Source organism: Numida meleagris, unplaced genomic scaffold (assembly GCF_002078875.1).
Source record: "Numida meleagris isolate 19003 breed g44 Domestic line unplaced genomic scaffold, NumMel1.0 unplaced_Scaffold193, whole genome shotgun sequence".
NCBI classification, from domain to species: domain Eukaryota; kingdom Metazoa; phylum Chordata; class Aves; order Galliformes; family Numididae; genus Numida; species Numida meleagris.
In genome coordinates this window covers 289,668-317,331 of record NW_018363728.1, presented here as the reverse complement: position 1 = coordinate 317,331, position 27,664 = coordinate 289,668, and the positions used below count along the sequence as shown (strand labels likewise).

Sequence of the window (27,664 nt, the reverse complement as noted above, 5' to 3'; positions counted from 1 at the left end):
CGATCAGAAATTTACCCATACTGGTATTTATTCTCTGAAGTCCTTCAACAGGACTCAGTACTTTATGTCTCTCAGAGAAGAGTGATTTCTGCAAAGTTTAAAGCAGAAGGAAAAGATAAAGATATGGAATGAAACCTAACTGTTTAGTTTTGCCCATTTTTACATTTTTAAATACAATCACAGTTTGAATTATTACTTATGTATAAAGTTTTAAGTTAGATGTCATTTCATTTGATTACTATGCTGACGTGATATATCCAATGTCTTTATCTTAGTCTTTTGTATTGGAAGACATTTTTTTCAGTTTACATTTTTGCACAAGGTTAAAGCTACTGTTTAACTTGTTAGGTGACTAGATGCACTTACAAACACTTTACTTCATGATTCCACATACTGCAGATTTAAAGTATCAAACTTTTTAAAATCTCACCATCTTTGGGACAGACCTCAATTTCGCTATTTTTATTTTTTCCCCTGATTAATGAAATAATACTGTGATTCATTAACAGTATAGATACAAAAATGTATGTAGTTTCGTGACTTTTGAAAATTTTGATAATAGTGTGGGGAAAAACAATATTCAGCAGTTTGTTCTATCTACATTGGTTGCTCCAAAAGTAATGCCTTCTGCATATTTCCTTAGAAACTACAACTGATACAAAGAGCACAAGAACACTATTTGATAGAGTAAATTTTCAGCTACAAAACGCTACTTTTCTATATAATCGCCACCACTAGCCAATTCACATGGATGAGCTTATTGAGATGCTCTTCGTTTCATTTTCTGTGATGCTTCTATGATGCTGTGACAGCTGTGCATGACCATCCAAAACGTGGCTTGTCTTTCACATCACTGTCACAACTGCTGAAAGGCACCACCCACCACCTCACTGTGATCACATCCACTGTTTGGTCTCCAACAATACTCAGCAAGAGTTGATGGGTGTCATTGGGTGCATATTTTTTCTGCATGGAGGAACTCAATGACACCCCTTTGCTTTATCCACATTTCCATATCAGACACCATTTGTCAGGCTGCCCCTCTGCTGCGGCAGCACAGCAACAAAACGTACCAGAATATTTTCAGGAAGGCTCATCTTCTACTGCCATACCACCAACATCTGCCTCTGATGTCATGGGCTGTCATAATAAAAGGGGAGGCATTACTTTCAGAGCATCCCTTGTATTTAGCTGAGTGACATTTTGTATGAAAAAAGATTTAACTATATTAGAAGCTCAGTTTTCTGTAATTAGCTGGACGGAAGGCTTCTTTTCTCCATGTGTGCTTTCAAACTTTTTTTCGTAAACTAATTCAGATCATCTTTGTAAACAAATGGAAATTAGTCACAATGATAGAATATGGATAAGAGGAATCTCACATGGTCCTCTAGGCTGCAGACTGCTTCAGGCAGAATTGGCCATATCTGATTCATATCACAGAATTCATTTGATCTCTATATGGAAAATTCAAGTTAGTCCTGTTTCAAAAACATTGGTATGTGTCCCAAATGACTTGGTAGAATAGCACCATTTTTCAGCTGTATTAAGCATTTTCATCAAAGATTGGGGGAAAAAAAAAATTGCTGCTTAATGTGGTTGCTTTTATAATTTGTGGACTACTCACTGTGGCCATCCAAAAAATTCAATCATCTCTGGATCTTGTGAGTACAATTATAGCAATGTCACTTAGCCTTTATGTATCAGTTTAGTCTTAGAAATTGTATATACTTTGCCTTCTAGACTGGTGAGGACTCTCAGAGGGAATTTGTCCTTTCAGAATAGTTTGCAGGCCTGCTTGAAGCTGAACTCTTTCCTCATCTGCTTATGGAAACCACATTCACTTGTATGATGATCTGTCCTAGGAAGATTGCTAACCACGCTCTAATGGAACTAGTTATCCGTTTGCTTTGATACTGTATCACTCATGCAATTGCAGTCATGATTCTCCTTCATTGTCTGTCTAGTATTCCTGACATTTACTCTGCTTGGGCAAAAAGTAGAGAAAAGTTCTGGACGACTTGGATGGCAGTCACTCTTTTTTGTTGTTTTTTGATACAGGAGAACCTGGTGCCCTAGAAGCGCATATACGACAACTGGACAAAGCCTTAGACACCAGTCGTTTCCAAATACAACAAACAGAAAACATCATCCGCAGCAAAACACCTACAGGACCAGAGCTGGATTCCACTTACAAAGGATATGTGCGTGTGCTTGCATCTCATCACATGCTGACATTACAAAAAATCTCTGTTCTTAGTCACAGTGCAATATATTAGAGTACAAATCAAATAAGCACTCCAAGTTTAGATTTGCTGTTGAAAGAAATGTAGCTGTTTCAACCTAGCAGTTAGATATTACTGCTTCTCAGACTAACATTTACTACCCGTGACCACATGCTTTGTTGATTACATTTTTAGAGTTTTACAATAGTGTAAGTTTACAGGAACATGACTCCAGGGACTTTATTTTAATATGATGGCTTTTTTAGATGTCCTAAACTAATTTCGTACATGTGATATTATCCATTTAATGTTGATATCCTTGTTTAAAATTCCTCCACTTTTAAGAGCAAGTTTTGTAGTTTGATGCCCAATATTCATCTTGCTCACAAATTATAAACATGCATCATATTGCATGTATGGAATCTATTAAAAACTTTCTCAGAGAGGTTTTCTGGAAGAAAAATCTCTCCTCGAGTTATTCAGACCATTTTACTCATGACAGAATTGAAAGATTAGGTGCTTGGATGCATAGTAATATTTCCATACAGATGTTTATTTTCTTAATGATATCTTCTGATGTCTTAACATTTATAATTAATGTCACCTGAAGTCCTCCAGCATGATTTGGCACAGAGGCACTAAGTTGTTGCTAATTTGTCTGAACTTATACATAATCTCTTTATTATTTCCATATAGGTTTCTTTGCTGCTACCAGGGCAGATTGTCAAAGTAATAGATTTTTATCTTCACACTTCGACCTCTTGCAGAAAATTTTGAAAGTTGCATTGCAGTTTGCATTTTCCCTGCAATCGGTGCACGTTGTGATGGGATTTTTTGTTTGTTTCTTAACACAGATGAAGCTACTAGGTGAGTGCAGTGGAAGCATAGACTCAGTAAAAAGGCTTGGATATAAACTGAAGGAGGAAGAAGAAAAATTATCTGGACTTATTAATCTGAACAGTACTGAAACACAAACGGCTGGTAAGTGACATTCGGTTCTCTGATGGAAAGCAATTATGAGAAATAGCAGACATATGCAGTGTTTTTCTGAATTAGAGCTTGGTATTAATTGCTGACATGGGTATTTACATAACTATCTGTTACCATGTTCTGTGTAACATCTCTTAGAATTAAGTAGGAGTAGTAAGTATTCCTTTTATACGTCACATGAAGACATTATGCATACAGGTGCATTTTAAGAACCCTTTCATATAATGAATGAAGCTATAGACCTTTAGGAAAGTCCCTGTAGATGCAGTACATTTTTAATGAATGTTTTCTTTTGAAAAATGGTTGCTTATATTGCCCTACAAAACATGCAAGCCAGCGTTCATTTCTTCTAGTATTACTTTAAACTTTTTATTGTATTAGCTGTCACCAGTACAGAAATTTATATTTATCTGGTAAAAGTAATCATATAAAATTATGGATTTTTTTCAGAGGCTGTGAAAGCAGTGTCTCAATTCTCAGTTTGGCAAGATACGCTATTCATGCATTCTATTTATTTTTAATTAATATTATTTTTAATTTTAAGTTGATGGTGTGATACAACTTGTTCTTCTCTAAGACACAGCATTTCAAGTTAACTAATAAGAAAAGATAGACTTCATTTATTTTTAGCAGAAATAATTATCCAGTACATCTACAGTAGCTTAAGCAAATGTGATGATATGGGAATATTAAATTGTGAGAGTTACAAATACTAGTGAAAATGATAATAAGTATGTGGCTAGTTAGATACATTCAGATTCTAACTTGTTTGCATTTATACTGATTTAAAATATCTTTATACTAACATGACCTAGTGGGAGGTGGTGTCCCTGCCTATAATGAGGGAGTTTTATCATTCCAGGTGTAATTGACCGATGGGAATTAATCCAGGCTCAAGCTCTAAGCAAGGAGCTAAGGATGAAGCAGAACCTTCAGCAATGGCAGCAGTTCAATTCCGACCTTAACAGCATTTGGGCTTGGTTAGGAGAAACTGAGGAAGAACTGGAGAAGCTCCGCCGCCTTGATCTCAGTACTGACATACAAACTATCGAGCTCAGGATTAGAAAATTGAAAGTGAGTTCTATTTTTCTTTTACGCAATTTACTTTTAAATAGACCTGAATGCAACATGTATGTTAGGGAGGTTACTGATAGTTGCAGCTGGTTTGCTCCATTTTTTACATAGCTGATGACTGAAGTAAGTAATTTCAGTGTGATTTTATGAATTTTTTATGATTTTATTTTCAGTGTGATTTTGGCAGAAAAATGTACCAGTGGTATTTAGTATTTAATCCAAATGAATTTTTGAAATAGTAATTCTGTGGCTATTCTGTAATTCCAGAATGTATGGATAATTGATGCAGTTATCTAAGCTGATGAAAGGAAAAAAAAGCCAAGTTAAATAAGATCTCTTCTAGTCAAGCTGGCAACATAATAGCTATTTTCAAATAAATGCCTCTTTGGGACATATTTTGTGTGGAGGAAGGAGAGGGTGCCAAATGGGATCTAGCTTAACTCACTGGTGTCACCCAGTACAGTATAGGGAAGAAATGGTCTCATGTTGAAATATTCTTGTTTCTTCTTCAATTTTCTCAGATGCATCAGGATCTGAATATTGCCTTTCTGATCTCTCCTGGATATTTTGCATCTGTAAAGATCTGCAAATGTGGTGCTGCACAGCTTCCAATTCAGTTATTAGCAACTCATAAGCTTGGGCACAAAAATTTTGGGCCAATGTCAAAATGCACTGTAATCCATGCTAGGAATGAGGTGGAAAGACAGTAAAAACTGTTTCTGATGGTGATCCATTTAAAGCATATTAATGCTGATCTTCACTGTGGTCCAAATATAGCTGCCATAAGTACTAGAAAGGTCACTGTGACATGGGGCTTTTAAATAAATGCTGTAAACTAGGTGGAAAAGGGGACATTTCATAAGAATCCTGTTCTTATCTCACCGCTCTTGGAAAGCCCATTAGTGCCCTCCAAACCAAAAGAGGTGGGGTTTCTTTTGTGGCTTCCAATGTAAACAAATCAGTTTTTATACATGTTCTGCTTCTATAAATTGGAGTAAGTTGTTTATACTCTTTGTATATTTTCCTTTCCCTCAGTACAAGCTTTTATTTTAAAACACTGCTGACAGCAGTTTCCACTTGAAAACATGTTGGTTTTTTTGTTTATCAGCAAAACTGAGAAGTGACAGCAAAAGTTTTATTGGGAGCAGAAGAACAATTGTCTTACAACTCCTTCAGTTTTCTTGGGCCCTCCCTTTCTAAAATATCTGAAGTATCTGCCAGATCTTCAAAATTCAACTATGACTTCAGCATTTTAAAAGTTTAATTGGCTTGTTTTAGATTATGCTTACAGTAAAATTTTAGTAGATGTTCAACAGTGAATATTTTCAGAGTCACACAGTGAGCACAGAAATCTCATACATGGAGCAAAGAAGGAGACTATTACAGTAAGATGTATTATGCAGTTGCAGAAGGCAAATCATTACATTCTTTTCACACCTTCTGTACTTCATTTTTCTATAATCTACATGTTTTACTGACTTCTTTCTTCATCCTGTCCCCCTATTTCTTATCATCAAGGAACTGCAGAAAGCAATTGATAACCGCAAAGCTATCATCTTATCCATCAATCTGTGCAGCTCAGAGTTTACTCAGTCTGACAGCGAAGAAAGCAAGAAGCTCCAAGAGCGCCTCTCTCAGATGAACGTCCGCTGGGATCACGTATGCAATATGATCGAAGAGTGGCGCTGCTCACTGCAAGATGCATTAATGCAGTGCCAGGTCTGTATTGTGTCTATTTAAATTGCCAGCATCTAACACATCAAAGGTGCAAACCATACTGTTATCTGATGTGCTTTATTGTCCAGTCTGGAACTTGCACATGCAAGACAAAATACGACTTCAACAAAGGGATTTCTGGAAGACACATGTGCACTACCTTGAAGTATATGTTTCCAGCCCAATATTTTCTAAGTTTGTCATTTCTTGAATATTATTTTCATATACTATTCTACACTTTCTTGTAAGTTATAGAATTTAGCCAGCAAGACCTATTATGGGATAAACTGAAAACATAAATTTGACAGGAATTTTTCTGCTGTATTATCAAAACTCATCATTTGCAGGATTTCCATGAAATGAGCCATGGTTTGCTGCTCTGGTTAGAGAATATTGACAGAAGAAAAAATGAGATTGTGCCCATTAATCCAAACCTGGATTCAGAAATCCTACAGGATCATCACAGACTTCTAATGGTATGGCTGTAATTATCTCTTTCTTTCCCAAAGCACATAATCAGAAAAAAAGCAGCTAATCAGATTTATCTTTTTCTTCAGAGTTAACGTTGTATATTGTGTGCTGACACATAACTGTGGAACTGAGATCAGCAGCTAGCTTTACTTTGGTGGAGAATACCACCCATCTCCATCAGTAGCAGAACTAGAGATCTAAAAACTTGGGCAGCTATGCTGCTGTCTATGTTGCTGTCATTTTTCTTTTAGTGTTTTGTTTCCCTCCGTGAGAATTTGCTGCAAACACCAGGAGTGTTAAGCAGCCAGAGGGTTAACTACAAGCTATTCTTCAAATTTTAAGTGAACAATTACCTATTTTGGTTACATCTTCTCAGGCCTAGAAATGTTTATTCCTTCTCTTTTCTTTCCATTTCTTTAATTTTAAGTGACTAGTTTTATGAATTCCTTGCTCTTTTTTTTTCCTTCAAAAATAAATTCCATTTAAAAAATCTGGTGCTTGCCCTTGCAATAGCAAATCAGACGTGAACTGCTGGAATCTCAGTTGAAAGTGGCGTCACTGCAAGATATGTCCTGCCAATTGTTAGTCAATGCTGAAGGCAAGGACTGCCTTGAAGCCAAAGAAAAGGTGCATGTCATTGGAAACAGGCTGAAGCTCCTCTTGAAAGAGGTCATACGTCACATAAAAGACCTAGAGAAAGCTCTAGACATTTCAAATAGTCAACTGGTGAGTGTCTTTTTATTCCTTGCTGCTTGTTGGGCACATTTCCCACTGCTTTGTATTTCTCTGATTAGTGCTGTTGGCTGTTTTTGCTGTTGTTTGCATTACTTATCAAGATAGCACACGTTTAATGTTGAATATCACAAAGAAATCATCATAATGTGAACTTTTTTGTAATTTTTTAATCCAGTAATTTTTTGCTATTTCATATAGCAAGTTATCAGTCATCTTGGTTTTCCCATTCTGCCATTACTGAGTCAGTGAATTGGCAGAGAGTATGAGATAATCATTCTAGCTGCAGTACTGAAAATTATAATATGTCAGTTTTCACCGGAAAGGAAGGTATAGTTCAGTCTGAAGGAAAAAAAAAAAAAAAAAAGAGGCTTAAAATAAAATAAATCCTGTAATAGGCTAACAAATCCCCCTGAGTTTTGAGCTGTACTGCAAATCTTCTCAAGTTATCTTGTACTTCAAGGTATTTGAGGAGTTATGCATGCAAGTTCACTAACAGTGACAGGTGGTACAAAGTAACGATTTCAAGGCTCTCTGTTAGTTTCAAACTCTACATTTTATTTATAGTCTGTGATTAGCAGAGTTCATAAATTGTGAGAACTTAGCTATTTTTGCTTCTAGTGAGTTTTTGTCTGTTGGAGTAAAATCATGATGGTTCCCACCTCTTGTGGTGGTTAAAACCCAATAAAAAACAAACTACTTTTTCTTTGTATTGTCCTTGGCAGAAAATGCTTCACCTGAAACAATTAACTTTTAACTATGTTTGTTTTTCTTCAGGGCCAACAGAGAAAACATGTAATTCCTGAATCTTGTAAAAATTGCTAACAAATATTAACTGCTCTTTTTGTTTGTTTTGTTTTCCTTTGGAAATAACTCAGCAGAGATTTCAGTCTGGGATTGTTGGGTTTTTTGAGTTTGCTTGCCTGAACAGATGGTCTGATCTCCATTCCTTCTGAATTTAGGATTTGTCCTCATGGTCCTCTGCTGATGAATTAGACACGTCAGGCTCAGTGAGTCCTGTATCTGGACAAAGCACACCAAGCAGACAGAGAACGGTAATTTTAAGTCATCAACTTTCTACCATCTACTAGGTGGGAGCTCTAGATATCTACAGTAGCTCTAGACAGCTGAAAGGCACCCCATCTCACTTGATAGGAAAGGAAATGACCTAAATGAAGAAAAAACACAGCTGCTTTCCCTGACCCTGCTGCATATCCCATCCTGCATGAAATCAGAATTGGTAAATACTATCTAAAACCAGGGCTGTCAGTGTGGTTGGTTTACCATGGTATGGCATGTCATGTCTCTTGTATTTTGCTCTAGTGATGGCAGCATCCCAAAGTCTGGTCTTGTCTGGTATAATCAGTCCTCCATTTCTGTTTGGCCTTCTCTTCAGAGAGCTGCTTCATCGAGAACCTCAGTAAGAATTTCTTATTGAGACTTTTGATGAATGGTTAAATAGAGCTGAAGGGCATACAACATTGTTCAAAACAGCTAGCTGAACAGGACCTAATCAATGGCTATGATGGCAGCCCTGGAGTTGCCTGTTTACATCGCTGGTACAAAATTCAAGAAATGTAGCAAATACATGCCTAGTACTTAACACTTCCATACTCTAAGCCCGAAATTGAACTGCAATTATTTTGTCTTTTTCTGCAATTCTATTGGTTGATTACTTCACTTTTTTCTTTAGTTCATAAAAAAAATCATAATGTTTTGTTTATTTTTTTTTCCATTTGCACTTTTTGTAAAGCCCCTGAGTTCTGTCTTGATAAACTATATGGCTCTTGAGTTTTTTTTTGTTTTTTTTTACATTCACTAGTTTCCTTTTAGATTCTAGTATCAGAATGTAAAGGAATACTGGCTTTTCAAACCACAACAAATAAAGAACATAAATCTTCACACTTTATTACGGAGGTCAATTTTTTCAACATTTAAATTTGAACTTAAATAATTAATAAAAACTCTGATATCACAGTTGTAACTAGAGAATTCCTGGTCGTAACAGGAAATGGAGAAGCATCTTACCATAAAATCTTTTTCTAAAAAGGGCATCAAATTATAACAGACTTTGTCTTAACATTTTAACAAGCATTTTCCTATCTCTAATTTGTTAATGTTCATGTACATGACTACATTTTTCAATTTTTGTTCATAATGCATAGCTAAATTTCATGACTCCCTAGGCCATACAACTAACCCACAGTTGGGTCTGTTTTTCAGACTTCTGGTTTTTTTTCACCTACAATTTTGGAGACTGCAGTGATGTTTTAGAATTTCAGTTCCAAATATGCTGATGCTAAATAAATAAATAAATGCTAGTACCAAATTTCCATCAGATTGATAGTCATCTAAATGTGTTAAATATTCCAGCAATTCCAGGTTCAGTAATGCACCTACTGTTATTTGACCTTATGGGGAAGGTGATGGAGGAGAGGCCAAACACTAGAGGGAGGCCTTTTGACCTTATTTTTATCCTTGAGAATTATTAATTTTAATTTTTCTGCAAATGCATTTTGGAATATCAGTATTTCCCTATATTCCACTCAATTTCAGTTTCACATCCCAAATTATTTCAGCTGAATTGCTAGTATTTTTTTTTTTTTTTTTTAATTCAGAGTTCCTGGTTGTAAATTGAATGGCTAAACTCTTATTTGTTTCACTGTGTATGCTCCAGTCATTTTCATACTCAGGAACAAAGAAAAGCCAGTTTCCTTGGTTCATGGGTATCAATCACTTCATTTGATTTATTTTTATGTTTCCTTTGCTGCACTTTTAATTTAATTTCATCAGTAGCTTGTCTTTATTTGCCTGGACTGAACATTCTTCTTTCTTTACCCCCTGTTCATTGCAAACAGCCACGGGGCAAATGTAGTCTCTCACAGCCTGGACCCTCTGTCAGCAGTCCACATAGCAGGTACCTTATTCTCCTGGTTTCCGCACTCTTTTCTAGAACCCTAAGAGGATGATGGAAATTGGCCGTGATTCTTATCTGTCCACACTAAGTCTGTCAGGTGGACAGGACTTAAAAAATTGCAAAACTTCCCTTTTATTATTAGTTTGGCAAAAAGCACTCGCAATTACTCCATATTCTTTGTTAACAGAAATACTGGCTAATCCTTGAAAATCTACAGCTTTTGCTTCCCGGGAGTGACATGCAATAGACATTTAATTATTTTTCATGTGGTGAGTCTGTGTTTGCACTCAATGCCAGCAGGTTCATGGCAAACACTTTTCATCATCCTCTTTACCTCTAGATATTAAATTAAGGCAGGTAATAGGCCAATATTCTAGAAAGCACAAAACCCACAGATTTGGATGAGACATACTAACATCCTTTTTTTTCCTCCCCTGAAATGTTTTGTCCAGTTTGTGGGTTGTACCTAACATTCAAAATTAAAAGTCATAATTTGAGGGGTTTTAAACGTGGGGTCACTTCCTCTCCCTGTCAGAAGACTGCAACATAATGTGCTAATACTGCCATGACTCTTGCCTAGTGTTTGCATCCGTGTATTGCTCTGGGAGCAGCACTGCCCTATCTCTGTCTGACCAGTAGAGAGCAGACGTGCCGCTACAGCTTTTTGCTTTCCACCTTGTTTCCGGCAACCAGTCATCTCTGCAGCTAACACGGTGCTTCTGCATTCTTTGTTGTTGTCAGTGTGATATGTGTACCTTCACTCTTTCACTGATCAAATCACTAGCCTGTAGAGCTACAGAATTAAAAAAATATATAGTTCTAGTAAAAAAACAGGCATACATATGCACTATGTATAAAGTGGAACTCATTTGTTATTCCAGCATCTTAGGTGTTGAAAGGGGAGCCTAAAACAATCAGAAAGTATGAACAAGATATATTTTCTCTTAAATATAAGTCCTAAATCTCATTTATTCTCCATATAACAAACATGAACTACATTTTAAACATAACTCCCATTGAAGCGAAATATTTGAGGTCAGAAAGAAAGCAACATGATATTTAATGTAGTGACTGAGCAATAACTAGGCAGAAAAAAATACCTTGAGATTATTATTTTTTCCATAAGCAAAATAAATGTTTTACTCATCAAAATATAAATGAAATAAAGAATAAAACTACTTACATTTGGATGTTCTCATAAACAATTATTTTTAAAAAATTGTTTGCACTATAAGTCTGGTTAGCTACTATGAGTGGTGTCATGGTTGCAAAACCACATAACAGCAAGTAGAACAGATAAAGCATCTTTCACTGCTTCCACCGACATTAAGATGCTGCCTTGTTTTTAGGGATTTTTTTTGCCTATGAAACATAATGAAACCACATAGAAAATAGGTGACATACATACATACCATCTCTCTGTCTGAAGGAGAAAGAGAATTTTTCCAGTTCCAGTCTGCTATGAAGCTTGGCATTTTGTTTCTTACACAGAATGGGAAAAGGGAAGAGTGGGGCTTTACTCTGTAGCCATTAACAGCTAGAAGGAATGGAGAGTGTCTTTGGCAGATAAGCATGCTTGCGCTAGCAACATTGTACTCAAGAAACATTGTGTGCGCTCTTCCGTTCTCCTGTATGGTCCAACAACCTACGCCAACCTGTTGAGAAGATTTCTGGCTGTAGGTGTGAGCAGCTGTCTCAGTGCACAGCTAGCAATGCTTTGCAGCTTTGAGATCAGTCTCTATTCTAGCAGTGACAATGGTGCGGCACCTTTCAGATCAAGTCTCTCCAGCACTGTTTATTAACACATCGTGTAGCAATACAAAACAATGTTCAATTTGTCATTCAGACAAGCATGGAATACGAATGAGTCACTGCTGAATAGGAAATTTAATCAAATGCGCAAGCCAGACAGGTTGTGGTTGATGTATAATGTGGTTTTAACTGATAAAGCAGTACAAGCTGTCACTGTGTTCTTTAATATTTTGACATGCCTCTGATCAGAGTACTTCGTGTTTGATCTTGCACTGGATCAGCAAACCCTGTTAGAGTTTAGTATACAGGAGAACTAAAGTCAGTTTTAAAACGTTTGTCACATAGGAGGTTTTGATGGGAAGTTCATTTAAAAATTAGAGGGCTCATGTTTTGTGTATAACAAGAGTGCTATCACTTTGCCTTTCCATTATCACAGCAGAAAAAAAAAAAAAGCCCTATGTAGTGTGATGCTAAGCAAGGTATAAGTTACACTGTGGATTTAATGAAACACTCATTCAAGAGGTATTAGTACTGCTACGCTAAGTGGGAAAAGCAAATCCAAGAAGCAACTCCTCTTCCTTCATCAGCTTAATAGAGCTGTCGTAAATGCATACCTGGAGCTGTGCCTGTGGATTTTTTGAGGTAGTTAAAATGTTAAAAAGATTAAAATAATTGTTCAGTTTGCTCAGGACTGTTTACATTGTCTCTCTTGAGCAGCTCTATTCATGTCTTGGCGCCACAGTGCCAACCTCCGTTTCCTGCTCTCCCCAAGCCTTCCCAAATGACTAGTGGATGTTTAAAGGTCACTTGCCGTTCCTGGGGCAGATCAGGTCAGAGAACTCTTCAGGGCTTTGGCCACAAAATGGCAGTCATTGCCACACAGTAGTTCAGATATGAGGTTTTCACTTGGATTGCCATTGTTATTCTCCCTGCTCTCTCCCATATTCTCACTTAGTGTTTGTTAAAATTTTTTTAACTACCTATGATATGAACACTTGTCTTTCCTACAGGGTAAGCCAGTGTGAGATTAGGGTGATGTGATGCTGAGAGGTAGCCAGAGAAGTCATAACTCAGCCAACCGCAGTCACTTCTAGAGAGTCTCAGGCCAACAAGAGGAATCATTGCATGCTCTTAAGGGCGGAACATCATACCACCTCATAACTTTAGCAAGCTCCATCTTAAAAAAATCATCACCAATGAGACCAGTTTCTTTTCACAGCTATTTTATATCATTAACTTTTAGCTATTTGCCAAACAACATCTCTAGATTTCTTTCTTCATTACCTTCAGTGTGAATTTCCAAATGTATAGCAGGTTTTATTGCTACCTTGCATACTGTAATCTTAAATTCTTTGATCTACTTCTGTATCTGACTACCGAAGTTGTCACCTACTTTTCTTTGTATTACAAGCCAATCCTATTTTGTATTTACAAAGACTTTCATCTTCCATCATTCTAGAAATTAATTTTGCTGTTCTTACATTTTGTGCAGCACTCTTTTCATAAATGTATTAAATTCAGACTCATCTCTGATTAACTCCAATAATAAGATTCTACTATCCCAGTAGTGCCTCTCATTATAAGACTGTTGTCTGCTTACCACTAGTCGCTTCCCCATTAGACTCACTTTATTTATTCCTATCGTTTGCTTCAATGAAAAATTCTTCTGTTATAATCTTTCAGATGTTTTCTGCAGTCCAGATGGATTAGTTCAACCATATATTTCTTGTCAGAATAAATAAATAATAATAATAAAATAAAATCAGTCATCTTTAAATGCAGGTACTCATCTGAGATGAAATTGAAGTTCAGTTTGCCCATCTGATCTACAGCCTGGTAAATTAGGTTCTCCTCTCTTGAAATACTTCAGAAAGAGCTTCAATTTCTCTGACATTGGAAAAACTCCCACAGTAAGGGTAACTATTGGTTGCACTTCTGAGGTTAGTTAATGAGAAGCTTACAGTTGACCAGGTCTGCAGCTGTGCCTCCCACTTTCTTTAGTTAACAGGAATTGCATTTGGAGGAAGTAGCAGGTGGTCTTATTTCCTTCCCTTCAGAAACAGCAGCCAGTGTGACAAATGGTGGAGCAGTCTGAAGAGAGCAGAAGATGCAAGCTTAAGAGAAAGAAATTACATTTTTCTCAAAAATAGTATACTTCAGTACTTCAGCTTTCCCTTCTCCTGCTGGAGTAAATAGGAGATTGGGCCCTTCTCTATAGTGATCATTTTTTGTTAACAGTGTATGTATATTTTTAACCTTCTTTCCTTATCAAATCCATTAAACACTCTAAGTTGAACATTCAATTTTTCAGCTAATTGTGTCCATTACAGACGAGTACCTGCAATAAACAGAGGCAGTACAGCACTTGAACTCTTTAGAACTCACCCTCTGAAGATGTTTTCATAATGTTTCATTATTTGTTGAATTTTTTCTACCCAGTATCAGAAACTGTTGTTCAGCACCCCCTACTTCACTGCAGAACAAGTGTTTTGAAATACTTTGCCATAAACTGTTATTTTTTGAAAGAAAATCCATGACCAGCTGTGCAGTTCACACATACTTTCACTCTTTCTTCCTGTTTGTAGTCGTGGTGGTTGGTTTCTTTTGGTATGAAGAAAATTCAGACTTTACTCATTATGAAACAACTGTTACCAACTACAGAAATATAGCCTTTTTAATGCTTGGAAGGTAATTAAGCACTCCTTGTTCCCTTTGTTCCTACCTCAGCCCATTGACTTTCTGGCTTGGCATTCTTGGACAGTAGAAGTCCCGATCTAATTGAACTTTAATATGGAATGCTCTGATGCTGTTAAATGTGCCATATCCTTTCAACGTGTTCTTTTTAATATGTGATCTTGCTAATTCAATCAGCAGCTTTCCATCTGGGCAACAATAATGAGGATTATTGTATGCAATCTTTTGTTTTGATCATCACTCCTTCCTGGGATATTTAAGTCAAGTTAATCATTTAACTTATCCAAGTTTTTTTTGTTTTTTTTTTTTTTTTGTTGTTGTTTCTATTGATCATAACAAACTCTATGAAACTGTCTGGCTTTCTTGGAGCTATCATAATAGGATGATACACAAGTATGAACAAGACAAAAATAGTCTTATTTCCTGAATGTGTGTGAAGGGAGCCTGATATAGTTTTGAAGTATCCAGTCAGTTGAGCAAATAGATTTTAACTGCTGATTCAGTGCAAGATTCAAAATACAGCGTAGTTCATACAAAATGAATCCCTACTGCCTGGAGATGGGTGTATTAATTAACTGAATATTGACATAACTGGATCTTGTTTCACTATATACTGAGGAATATAAGGAAATGAATTTAGAAACTTCTGCAAACCAAATGGAGTTGCCATTTTAAATGAGGAGGATTGTTTTTTAGGCAGTGTGTAGTGAACATATGTGACAAGCATGTCCCATGGTTTATTTTCTATATTGCAATGCTTTAAGTGGAGAGTCTTCCCTATAACTGATGAAGGGGCTGCAGTGTCACAATAGCGTTGTGACACCACATTATTCACCATCCTGTAGTGAATATTTGATGTTTTTTTATCCAGTCCAGAAATATGAGATCTCTTAAGACTGTTGGGGACATAGAATGTTCAGCGAGAAATGCCTCTGCTATTTTCAGTCAGTGCGTACAAATCCTAAACCAGCCTTCAGTGACAGCTGAGTACCCAAGGGCAACCTCTGCTGCGATAATGTTTTACTCACCTGTCCATTTTCTTTTATCAGGTCCATAAGAGGTGGCTCAGGTTCCTCCCCTTCTGAGGCCGGGCCAGCATGGCAGCACCCATCCTTCTTCCTCAGAGTCATCAGAGCTGCTCTGCCACTTCAACTCTTTTTGCTGCTCCTGATCGGGCTGGCTTGCCTGGTGCCAATGACCGAGGAGGACTACAGCTGTACAATGGCCAACAACTTTGCCCGCTCTTTCCATCCCATGTTAAAATACATGAATGGTCCGCCTCCATTATGAAGTTGTGAGACAGCAGGTGATCTTGCCGGAGTAGTAGTCAAGAGGCAGTATGGTTTTAAAAAGCAACAGCATTCAGTGTGGCAGCTTTACATATCTGCTGTAGTCACCACCATGTCCGTATCATTTTCTATTGGCACTCAGTTAGTAACACCTCAGTACATCAGTTCCAAACTGCAGAGCATACTACCTGAGTAGTATTGTTTCAGTATTCACATCCTAGGCACCAAGGAGGATGTGATGCGTGTGAGGGAAATGTCCTTCTGTCCAGCATTCTGGATCTTTTAGCCACTTTATACCCAGGTCATTGCCCTGTACTATGCATAGCCAAGAACTGGATACTGTAGATCCTTTCCTGTGTGCTGCTCTGTATGAGCCATTAGCCTGTCTTTATTAATTGCCCTCTCAGTATCTACAGTATACAAAATAGCCAATGCTAAAGAAATTTTAGAGCATTTGTAAACATACAGTTTTAAAGGATCTTGTATGGCAGTGTATTATCCCCTGTGATTGCTGTTTTGGGCATGGTGTTCTAACCTTTGCTTTGGATGTACAAGGTGTAAATCTGTTGAGCACTTTTTTAAAGTTTAAAAAAATGGATGTAATAAATGAGATCATAAAAGGTTTTATGAAGAAAAATGTTGAATGTCATGTTGAAAAACAAAGAACATATTTATGTATGTACAGTTTGCTAAGCCAAGTTTTGTTTGTATTAATTTCTTTGCATTTATTATAGATACCATAAAATATTTTGTCTACGTGCTTTTTAAGGACAACTATGAAAACCTTTAAGTTTAGAATGAGATATGTATGGTATAAAGAAAAATAACTGCACTTCTAAAAATAATTAAAAAATGCTGTAACAAATTAGCAGTATTGAGTATATGTTAGAATAAGATCATCTGGATAACGTGTTAAATGGTGATATACATGGGAAAGTGTTATATCTACTGTAGAGTACCGCTAGTTGAACTTTCAGCATTTAGAGGAGCCAAAATAAAGCTCCCTTATCAGATAAGAGTAACATTTTCCTGAAAAGGATATTGTATGTCAACAAGGTGTCTTCAGTGTCTGAGACCTAGGCTTGGATTGATACAAGTATATATTCTTCTCAAGTCTTAGTTTCCTTCACTGATATTCAGAAGTTATGCTGTCTATAATCACTGATTCTGAGTAGACAAAGGTAAATAATACACTTCTAAAGTATAAAAATGAGCTGTTATTTGCAAAAGGATTCATAAAATTGACCTTTCCTCTCTTTTCTGATATCATTCTCTATGGTAACATAATTTATGGGAATGGTAATCAGTGCACTTACATTAGTAATTTCATAGTTAGCTCACTTCAGAACTGTTAGTCCAGATTTCTGTATTCTTTTGACATTCCTTCACCAGCCATTCCCTGGTTTTGATGGCTGACTTTTTGTTGGAGGGTTGTTTTTATTTATTTTTTTTTAAAGGAAAGCATTATTGATAGTGAAAAGACTAATTTAGTGAGAAGGTTGCCTCCAATTCCTATTTTCCAGTCTATTGTTTGTGATCTCATGGAAGGAGATATTATCTAAAGGGTAGTAGATAAACTGTGATTATCAAACTACGAAAGAGAGCTTGATCTGCTGAAGGAAGCAGGAAAAAAATCACAAGTGAGACCTGTGTTCATTTCTTATAGTATTTAAAAACTGAGGGAGAGGCTGGGAGGTTTGAAGGCAGCTGTTTAGGAGGAGGAGGAGAGTACAAGGAAAAGAGTTCTGTTTCAGTGATGTCAGATGCAATTTATAGAGTACCTTATCAAAATATAAAGGGTAACACCTGGCATGTTTGAATTGCAACCTGACATTTGATTTTTGCCAGCTATTTTGCCATTCTGTAGTCCCTGCTTCCTGAAATATCTAATTACGTGCACATATGACCCATTCAGAACTGAACTTTTTACCTTTTGACACAGCATCTTCCTTCTCTACAGCTCTCTCTAATTCCAGATAGCAAGACGATACTGGTAGTCTAGAAGTGCTGCGAAGCCCTACACTTTATGGTGCAGCGGTGTGAACTGCTTGCTTGTTTTAGGTGGTGGTGTTGACCATTGTCCTATGTGTTCCTCCTCGACTCTCACCCTTGCCCTGCAGCTCATACCTGAAACATAGAATGGATAAAAAGGAGTGCCCTGCTTAGTGAAGGTTATCAGGGGAAGCAGAATTGTTTTTTTTAGTTGCTGTTTATTTATTGTACTCAGCTTTATCCTGATTATTTTGATTTCTTATTGCATTTATTGTCATTGGAAAAGATTTTTGGGCAAACTAATTTAGTGTAAGAGAGAAAGGGTATGTTGGTTCAGATGAACATATTTATGTAAAATTCTTTCCATGTTGATTGCCCAGGGAGAACTGAATCCCTTGGTCAGCTGTCACAGCTGTTTTTGCATTTTTTTGTCATTATTACACCACTTTTCCATGTTTTCTCCTTCAGCCAATATTGCTGTTTCATCTACTTGCATTTTGCTTGTCATTCGTTTCTCTGTAGATTCCATTTATCTCCCTCTGCCCCTATCATCTGAGTCCTATGTCATTCACCTACTTGATTTCAAAAGAGAAAATCTCCATCTGACCACTTAAACTGGTTTGAGAAATAGGCTCCTCAAAAAGGAATTTCCCAGCCCTGAGCTGATTTCATTATGAGTTCAAATGTGTTTTTTTCAGAACTGGATATTGATCCTCAAAACTGGCATGAAGCAGTAAAAACTGAAACAAATGCCCAGGCACTTCACAGGTTCCCATTAAAGCAAATTTCATCCAATGAATACGTGACTTGGAGATCTATCTTGAGCTGCAAAGCCAAGCATGTGATATCAACATATGCATTGATAACCATATCATGAACTAGGGGAAATGAGGCAAGTTTACAGGGAAAAAGCACTCCCAGAATATCCTCAATTATTGCAGCCTGTGGCATTAGCCAACTTTGCGGCCTGGGAATCTTCCTGTCAACATTAAGTTGCTCTTTCTGCCTATCTCTGTCTCACTGGGAGGCTGTCATGGAGGACTTGGGTTTAAAACTTTTTTAAGAAATGCATGAATTTGAGATGCCCTGTCTTTAGTCTGCAGTCATTTACCCTCTTTCTAAAGCGGACGACCAGTTTACAGATTGGCATCTATAAACAGACAAGACTGAATTCTGGTAACATGCTTTGAGCCTTGGCTGCAAGACCTGGGGAAAAGTGATATAGAAGTCGCCAAACTCTGGGACCCTTCATAGAATCATAGAATGGTTTGGGCTGGAAGGGACCTTTAGGATGATCTAGTTCCTACTGCCCCTGCTGTAGGCAGGAACACCTCCCTATAGACCAGGTTGCTCAAAACCCCATCCAGCCTGGCCCTGGATGCTTCCAGGGAGGGGGCATCCACAGCCTCTCTGGGCAACCTGTTCCAGTGTCTCACCACTCTCATAGTAAAGAATTTCTTCCTAATGTCTAGTCTGAATCTACTGTCTTCCAATTTAAAACTATTTCCCCTTATCCTGTTGCTACCTGCCCTTATAAAAAGTCCCTCCTCAACTTTTCTGTATGCCCTGTGAGGTACTGGAAGGCCACTATAAGGTCTCCTCAGAGCCTTCTCTTCTGTAGACTGAAGAGTCCCAGCTCTCAGCATGTCATCGTACAGGAGGTGCTCCAGCCCTCTGATCGTCTTCGTGGCCATTCTGAGGACTTGCTCCAACAGCTCAGTGTCCTTGTTCTAGGGGCCACAGAACTGGATGCAGTACTCCAGGTAGGCTCTCATGAGAGCAGAGTAGAGGGGAGAATCACATCCCTAGACCTGCTGGTCATGCTTCTCTTGATGTAACCCAAGATATGAGTGGCTTTCTGGGATGCAAGCACACATTGCTAGCTCATGTTGAGTCTTTCTTTCATCAACCGACACCCTGAAATCCTTCTCCTCAGAGCTGCTCTCAAGCCATTCTCTGACCTACCTGTATCTGTGCTTGGGATGGCCCCAACCCAGGTGCAGGACCTTGAACTTGACCTTGTTGAACTTCATGAGATTGCTATGGGCCCATCTCTCAAGCCTGTCCAGGTCCCTCTGGATGGCATTCCTTCCCTCTAGCGTGTCAACTGCACCACTCCTGCTTGGTGTTGTTGCAAACTTACTGAGAGTGCATTCAGTCTCACTGTCCATGTCGCCTACAAAGGTGTTCACAGCAGTCCCAGCACCAATCCCTGAGGAACGCCACTGGTCACCAGTCTCCACTTGGACACTGAGCCTTTGACTGCAACTCTCTGAGTGCAACCATCCAGCCAATTCCTTATCCAGAGGGTGGTCAATCCATCAAATTCATTTTTCTCCCATTTGGTGACCAGGATGTCATGTGGGACTGTGTCAAGTGCTTTGCACAAGTCCGGGTCGATGACGTCAGTTGCTCTTCCTTTATCCACTGATGCTGTAACTTCATCATAAAAGGCCACCAAGTTAGTCAGGCATGACTTGCCCTTGGTGAAGCCATGTTGGTTACCACCAATCACCTCATCCTTATTTTCCATGTGCCTTAGAAGGGCCTTCAGGTAGATCTGCTCCATGATCTTGCTAGGCACAAAGGTGAGACTGACTGGCCTCTAGTTCCCTGGATCTTCATTTTTTCCCTTCTTGAAAATGGGGGTTATGTTTCCCCTTTTCAAGTCACTGAGAACTTCACCAGACTGCCATGATCTTTCAAATATGATGGATAATGGCTTGGCAACTTCATACACCAGTTCCCTCAGAACCCATGGACAGATCTCATCAGGTCCCATGGATAGATGGTCTCAAACCTGATCTTCACTTACAGCAGAGTGTTCAAGCCTGGAGAAAATGCATATAGACACTGCATCTTGGCAAACAGCAGCTATTACTAAATTATATTTTGTCCCATTTTCTATTCATAGAATCACAGAATAGCTTAGGTTGGAAGGAAACTTAAAGATCATCCAATTCCAACCCCCCTGCCATGGGCAGGGCTGCTTACCCACCAGATCGGGCTGCACAGGGCTCCATCCAACCTGACCCTGAACACCTCCAGATCTGGAGCATCCACAGCTTCTTTGGGCAACCTGTGCAAGTGTCTCACCAGAAAAGTAAGTAAAGAATTTCTTCTTAACATCTAAATGGTTTAAAGCCATTCCTTCTTGTCCTATCACTATGAGACCATTTAGAAAGTCGGTTTCCTGCCTATTTATAAGCTGCCTTTAGGTACAGGAAGGCTGCAGTGAAGTCTCCCTGGAGCCTTTGCTTCTTCAAGCGAAACAAACCTGACTCCCTCAACCTTTCTTCATGAGAGAGGAGCTCCAGCCCTCTGATCATCTTCGTGGCCCTCCTCTGGACCCGCTGCAACAGCTCCATGTCTCTATTGGGTTGTGGGCCCAAGGCCTGGACAGAGGACACAGGATGTGGCCTCATGAGCTGACCACCACTCTGCTGATGCAGCCCAGGTTACAGTTGGTCTTCTTGGCTGCGAGAGCACACTGCTGGCTCATGTACAGCTTTTTGTCCGTCAGGATTCCCATGTCCTTCTCCATAGGGTTGCTGTCAGTGAGTTCTTCTCCTGGTCTGTATTCATATCTGGAATTGTCCTGACACAAGGGTTACACCTTGCACTTGACTTGCTGAATCTCATTAGATTATCATGTGCCCACTTTCTGAGCCTGTCCGCGTCCCTCTGGATGGCATGCCTTCCTTCTATCATATCAATTGCACCACTCAGCACCACTCTACTATTGGATATGCAGTGACTGCTGTTGAGGCATAACCATCGTTGCAGTTTGATGCATCTTGCAACTGTGAACCCTGCTTACTGACTTAAAGGCTTAAAGTTACCTCATAATTAGTGGGTGTTTAAGGGCATAAACTCTTAGCTCAGTAACTCCACACTGTATGGTAATACCAAGACATCATCTGCCCTATGCCTGTGCCCTGTTCCGTCAGTGTTAACAGCTTCATTCTGCAGCAGATCAATAGTCTGTCTCCATTGGTTTGCCACCCTTCCAGGTCCCCTGTAAACACTGTGAATACCTTCAGTCTGGCCTTCTCCTGCCTTAGAGCTTAGCTTTCCTTTTACAGTTGGTTATTAAACCAGGACGAACTAGTTGGGGTTGTCACGTGAACAGTCATCCCCAGCCCTCAGAGTCTTGTGCTTTTTGTGGTTGAGAAATCTATTTATAACTGATAGCATCTCTCAACATGATCATCGTCATGTGCATCTGAGTGTGTGTTCAAAGGCACAAAGAAACACATTGCTCATGGTCTTCAAACTACAGATGCTATCAGGATTTAGTGAGTTTAGGAGGATTCTGGGATATAAGAGCAGAGTTAAAAAATTCAAGTTGTGAGCAAGAGATGGAAAAAAATTGTAACAAAATACAGAAATGAAGGTAGAGAAGAAATAAAAGAGTATCAACTTTCATGCTTACTCGTGCTTCCTGTTTAATATGGTATTTAACGCAATGGGTTTTGGAAAGCAAAAGAGCAGGGGGTGCCACACAGAGGTAAGGTTTGCGTTTAAGTTGGGTAGCTTGACTATAAGATTGTACAACTCTTGCAGCAGTTAGTTGCAGACTTCATCTGAAGAAGTTTTTGCATACACGGGGGAGGGGGAGAGCTGGAGGAAAAGGAGTGTTTATCTTTGGGCTTGGGGACAAGAGGTTTCGCTACACAAGGCTTCTGTCCAATGAGCTTGATATCACCTCACTAGTCTAGGTACTGGCTAGCTGTTTCTAACCTTGGCAGCAATATTGTGAAATGCACTGTTGCAAACTGAATTCTGTTACTGTGCTATTTGGCTTAGAGCTGGGTCTTGTTATGATGGGAAAAGAGGAAATGGTTTCAAACTAAAAGAGGGGAGATTTAGACTGGATATAAGGAAGTTTTCTTTTTATAAGAGTAGTGAAGCACTGGAACAAGTTGCCCAGAGAGGTGGTGAATGCCTCGGCCCTAGAGACATTCAAGGTCAGGATGGATGGGCTCTGAGCAACCTGATCTAGCTGTAGGTGACCCTGTTCATTGCAGGGGAGTTGGAATAGATGACCCTTAAAGGGTCCCTTCCAATTCAAACAATTCTATGATTCTGTGGCACAAAAATGAAAAATCTATATTTGGGAGAAGTTGTGTTTGTTTTTATAATGTTAAAAGTTTTGGAATATTCCAATAATATTCCACAATAGAGCATTATATGGGAATGACTTAGGGGATTAACTTCTCTTCCCAAAAAGTGATAGATAAAAATCTGTGAAACAAGATAAAAGGAAATGAGTAACTCCAGGCTTAAGCACTGAAGACTTGTAATAGATTAAACCCTGATTAAGTGATAGGAAGCTGAATTACATTAAATGATTGCCCTAAAAGCAGACAGGAACTGACCAGCTGTGACTTTTATTGTTTACTTAATATAGTGTTCATAAATAGAAATGGTCGAAACTGCTTGGTTGAGTAAAAACCTATTTAAAGACCTGTGGCATAACATAGGTTTGATCTCAGTGAGATCTGAAGAAAACAATGACGTGTTCAGTTTTTGGAAAAGTGAAGAGGCTTTAGGAAATTGTTGTCCACTTCCTGTACCGGAAGTATCTTGGGAGAAGAGATCTGAACCAGTGAGCCTGCCTCCCTCCAGTGGGATGGTGCAGATGTGGACACAGTGTGTACAGAGACTACTCAGGTCAGGCTCTTTGTGTTTTCAGGCATGTAACTCCTGCAAGACAGCTTATTTTAATGTTGTAATTGTGTTCTTTTTTTCATTCCACTGTTTTTAGAAAGGATGTTTTAAACAACAGCTGGGAGGAAAGCTACCAGTGTCCACCTTTTATGCTCAAGCATGTGAGCAATTTGTGTTTGTATTATTCTCTTTATAAATATTTCAAGCCATTGTATCAGAGTCTCCTGACCGTTGCACTGCAGGTTGAGCCACATGGCTGCAATTCAATTTTAACTCCTTCTGTAAAACTCGAAGCATTGTGCAACCAAGTGTGCAAACCATGGGATAAGGCAGGGGGAAAAAAAAAAGCACTAGAAAAAAGCATGATGCTGTAGCATGGTGGTTGAGATAGAAAGAAGAAATTGCAGAGCTGAAGTTTCCTTTCTGATGTTTAGGTTTAATATAAATGAAAAATAATCCTACAAAGGCAGACTGGAACTCAAACTTTTCTGCTTTCATGTGAATGCCTAAAACTCTTAAGCATTTTTGGTATCTTTAGGCTTTTATGTACCATACCATAAAAGAGCTGGTGCGTACAATTTTTTTGCTTACTTGTAGAGTATAATGCACTTGTTTCACCTTTCTGTGGACAATGCAATCTCAGCAGGTGATTAGAAAACAAGAGAGACAGCTGACAAGGTGCAAATCTTTCTGCCTTAGAAAAGGGTGTTTGGTTTTTGTGTGTACAAGAGCTGAATATCTTATAAGCATTTGATGAAAATCTGGCTGAAATGCACATTTTTTCAGCCGTTTGAAACAGTAACATACTGGAATGGTGCACAAATGTGTAGGAATGGAAAATGGAGGATACATTTTATATCAGCCATGTCCAGCAGCAATGAAAGCATTGCAGAGTGACACCTAAATACTGCAGCACACAGTTTTTACAGGGACACGAGAGCAGGTTAGGCTTGCCTCTGCTGAGATGAGTGTCAAATGTTATTTTGGCAGTCAATGTTCCTGAAGACTTCATGTACATTTTCACATTTGGTCCTCTATATCTGCAGGATGTCGTGGTGAATGACAATAATTTGAGCCTGACTGGGCATAAAACAGACCATGTAGGCAGCACCCCTCTGTGAGCATTCCTTCTCTGTGCATGTGCTGATATGTCTTATTTTACGTTTGGATTTTTCTTTCCTCTTCACTATTTGTCTAGTGGAGATAAACATTGTAAAACAGAGCAGAGATGCAAGACTTAGACAGCCTAGGAGCTTCTCCATGGGGTTTTTAATGCAACAGTATCTGGATGAAAAGTTAATCATGTAATTTTGAAGAATAATCTTTACAGTTGCAACACAGTATAACTAAATTTATTTATTTTGTTTGTTCGTTTGTTTCATTTGCTTCATGCTCCATCTTTCCTGGCTGTAGTGGAACAGCTGTGCAGAATGGTCACAAGGCTTTCCTTAAAGAGGGAGCTTGAGACTGCCACTGAGAACACCGTGTTGTAGCCTGTGAATAAGCTGATAGTCACAGTTTATTGCAAACAAGGAGATTGCCTTAACTAACAGGAAAGTAAAAACTATCCGGTATGTTCAGTTATACATTAACTACTCCATACCTTTCTGATTACTTAAATAAAATAAAACGTGCCAGAACAAGACATGCATCACTTGCACGTTTGGAAAGAAAGAAAGTAGGTATGTGGTGGGGAGCCCACTGCAAATGGCTGTGTGTATTGTCATGGGCTCCACTGAGGGAACAGCATCTGGGGAAGGCAGCTATTCAGCTATTCTGCAAGGGCTCATGTATATATAGAGAGAAGAAAAGTGATGGGCCCAGCAATGATGAGGCATGGATTTCAGCTCCAAGAGCTCTGCAGTGAAACAACCAAACAGAAAATTCTCATTGTGGCATAATTTCTCAAATGGTATCTCTGGCTCCTGGCTGGGGAAATGTGCCCAGCACCTTATAGCAGAGGCCCTTTTCCTTTTGAGTTATTCCTCTGGTGGACCTAAGCATGGTAATATCTCAGTAGGTGAGCCAGCACTGGGTCAGGGAGTGGACTAGACAGTCCTATGACTCTGTATGGTCACACTGTTCTCTGGAATGAGAGGAGTAGAGGACTACCTAATCTCATTTGTTATGAACTGCCTTGGTTCTTTAAACTGTCATCATTTTGGCAGATGTAAGTAAGTATGATCAGACTGTAGTTGGGTGATTTTTATTTAAGAATGACAACTCTTTGATTTTGTGGAAGTATTCTTTTGTCCAGTTGCTTTTGTGGATTAGACATGAGACTGCTTCACACATTCAGGTTTGCACAGTTTTCAAGGAATCGTCTCAAACATGTAGGTAGCATCTATCCATAGATTTCTAAAATGCATGTATCCTTAGATATGTACATAAGACTGTTATGGACATTGTTATGTACACTCACTAAAGAATTGGATCCTTGTTGTGGAGCACAAACTCATCCTATGCCTTGCTCTCTTCACAAATGCTTAGTAACTGGAACTCACTGAATTCACTGAGTGATAACCCCACTCAGAACAAGCACAGAACAAAAAATAGATGGAAAAAAAAAATCAATATAGAGTCTGTATACTCTCTATAATACTGATATGTATATATAAGTATTGATGTGCCTCCATATGTATGTAAATGCTGTAAATCAGGCTTGGTTCTTTGCAAAGACCCAATACAGTTCTGAGAATAGTTTACAGGGTAGGGTTAATTTCAGAAAGTTTTTGTGTCATTAAAAATATCTTTCACTTATATTCACTTCTATTGCAGTTTAGTTGATTCTATCACCAGCAACAGGGCTTCCCCTCACCCACTTTTCCCTCTTCTGGAGGGGAAGAAGGGGAGGAAGTATGAAGGATGCAACCAAGATAAGGAGGGATAAGTAATTCACTACAAATGATAAAAGGAGCTACAGGTAATAAATCAAACAAATGGGAGAGAGAATTTTTGACCGTGTTGCTCGCTGCACTACTGGAAATGGAAGAGAGGTCTTTTCCCCCATCACTGTGGTATTCTACCTTCACCTGGAGTCAGAATTCACATGGAGAGTACTGGAGTTTTCTGGGGACTGTAGTTTGTCTCTTCTCGGTGTATCTTATATTATTCTTGGAGAGCAGGAACTCAGGTAAACTGACACTGCCAGGGGCTGACCAAGGAAATGCAGCTTCGCAGCACTGTGTTCCATCACTAAAAAAGCTTGCTGCATGATGCCGTGATATGGAATACTGATAAAACCAGGACAACTTTCTTTCTCACAGCTTAGACAAGATACCTTTTATCCTGAAGAGTAGATTTCACTAGGGAAAGACATGCTATTTTACTTGGTGTTAGTTAACTGATAGTAAGCAGCAGGCAGCTACATTCACACAATTTGTCTACTCAGTCATAGTCTATTTCACAAGACAAAATAAGGAATGTAAAACATATAAAATCACCGAATCATAGAATGGATTGGGTTGGAAGGGACATTAAAGACTGTCCAGTTCCAGCCCCCTTGCTATGGGTGGCATTGCCACCCACTAGATCAGACTGCCCAAGGGCCCCATCCAACCTGGCCTTGAACACCTCCAGAGATGGGGCATCCGCAGTTTCTCTGGGCAACCTGTGCCACTGCCTCACTGCCCTCTGGGTAAAAACTTCCTCCTAACATCTAATCTTAATCTTCCCTTTTACTTTAAAACCATTATCCCTTGCCGTATCACTACATTCTCTGATAAAGTCCATCTCCAGCTTTCTTGTAGGTCCCTTTATATATTGAAAGGCCACTATAAGATAAGAAGCCTTCTCTGAACAACCTCAGCTCTGTCAGCCTTTCCTCATAGGAAAGGTGTTCTAATCCAGTAATGACTTTTGTTACCTTAACAGGTCCACATTAAAGTATGTACTCTGACGGTGACTTCTCTAGTGTCATCAACAATACTAGAGACCAGGACTATCACTTTGTGAACTCTAGTTATGGCCAGTCTCTGACATTTCTAGGGAGAAAAGGTTAAATAATTAAAAAAAGAAAACAAAAAACTTTTTTTCAATTAATTAGATGCATGTGAAAAATAGTGCATTATTTATCTGGCACTGGAAAACAATAAGCAGAGGAGCAGATTTTTTAAAAACCACGCAAAAGATAACAAATGAAA

The 27,664-nt window shown here is 38.7% G+C and overlaps 1 protein-coding gene and 1 long non-coding RNA gene across 11 annotated transcripts in view; one reads left to right on the top strand and one right to left on the bottom strand.

Moving 5' to 3' along the window:
• SYNE1 (spectrin repeat containing nuclear envelope protein 1) overlaps window positions 1-16,725 on the top strand; it is a 286,948-nt gene extending 270,223 nt beyond the window's left edge. For 7 of the 10 annotated variants that reach the window (XM_021382260.1, XM_021382266.1, XM_021382257.1 and 4 more), the window contains 9 exons: window positions 2,059-2,201; window positions 3,077-3,203; window positions 4,075-4,286; window positions 5,805-6,005; window positions 6,350-6,478; window positions 6,987-7,199; window positions 8,168-8,260; window positions 10,064-10,122; window positions 15,618-16,725. In XM_021382260.1, coding sequence (XP_021237935.1) covers window positions 2,059-2,201; window positions 3,077-3,203; window positions 4,075-4,286; window positions 5,805-6,005; window positions 6,350-6,478; window positions 6,987-7,199; window positions 8,168-8,260; window positions 10,064-10,122; window positions 15,618-15,858 — 1,418 coding nt within the window. In that variant the 3' untranslated portion in view covers window positions 15,859-16,725. Of the gene's footprint in view, window positions 1-2,058; window positions 2,202-3,076; window positions 3,204-4,074; window positions 4,287-5,804; window positions 6,006-6,349; window positions 6,479-6,986; window positions 7,200-8,167; window positions 8,261-8,528; window positions 8,626-10,063; window positions 10,123-15,617 lie in introns of all 10 variants that reach the window. The other 3 variants (XM_021382263.1, XM_021382262.1, XR_002433840.1) reach the window with 2 other exon arrangements.
• LOC110390769 lies at window positions 7,743-12,273 on the bottom strand. The gene is made up of 2 exons (XR_002433842.1): window positions 11,535-12,273; window positions 7,743-8,228 (listed from the first exon to the last, which is right to left on the bottom strand). It is a non-coding gene; the product is annotated as an uncharacterized LOC110390769 (long non-coding RNA).
• Window positions 16,726-27,664: the final 10,939 nt, after the last annotated feature.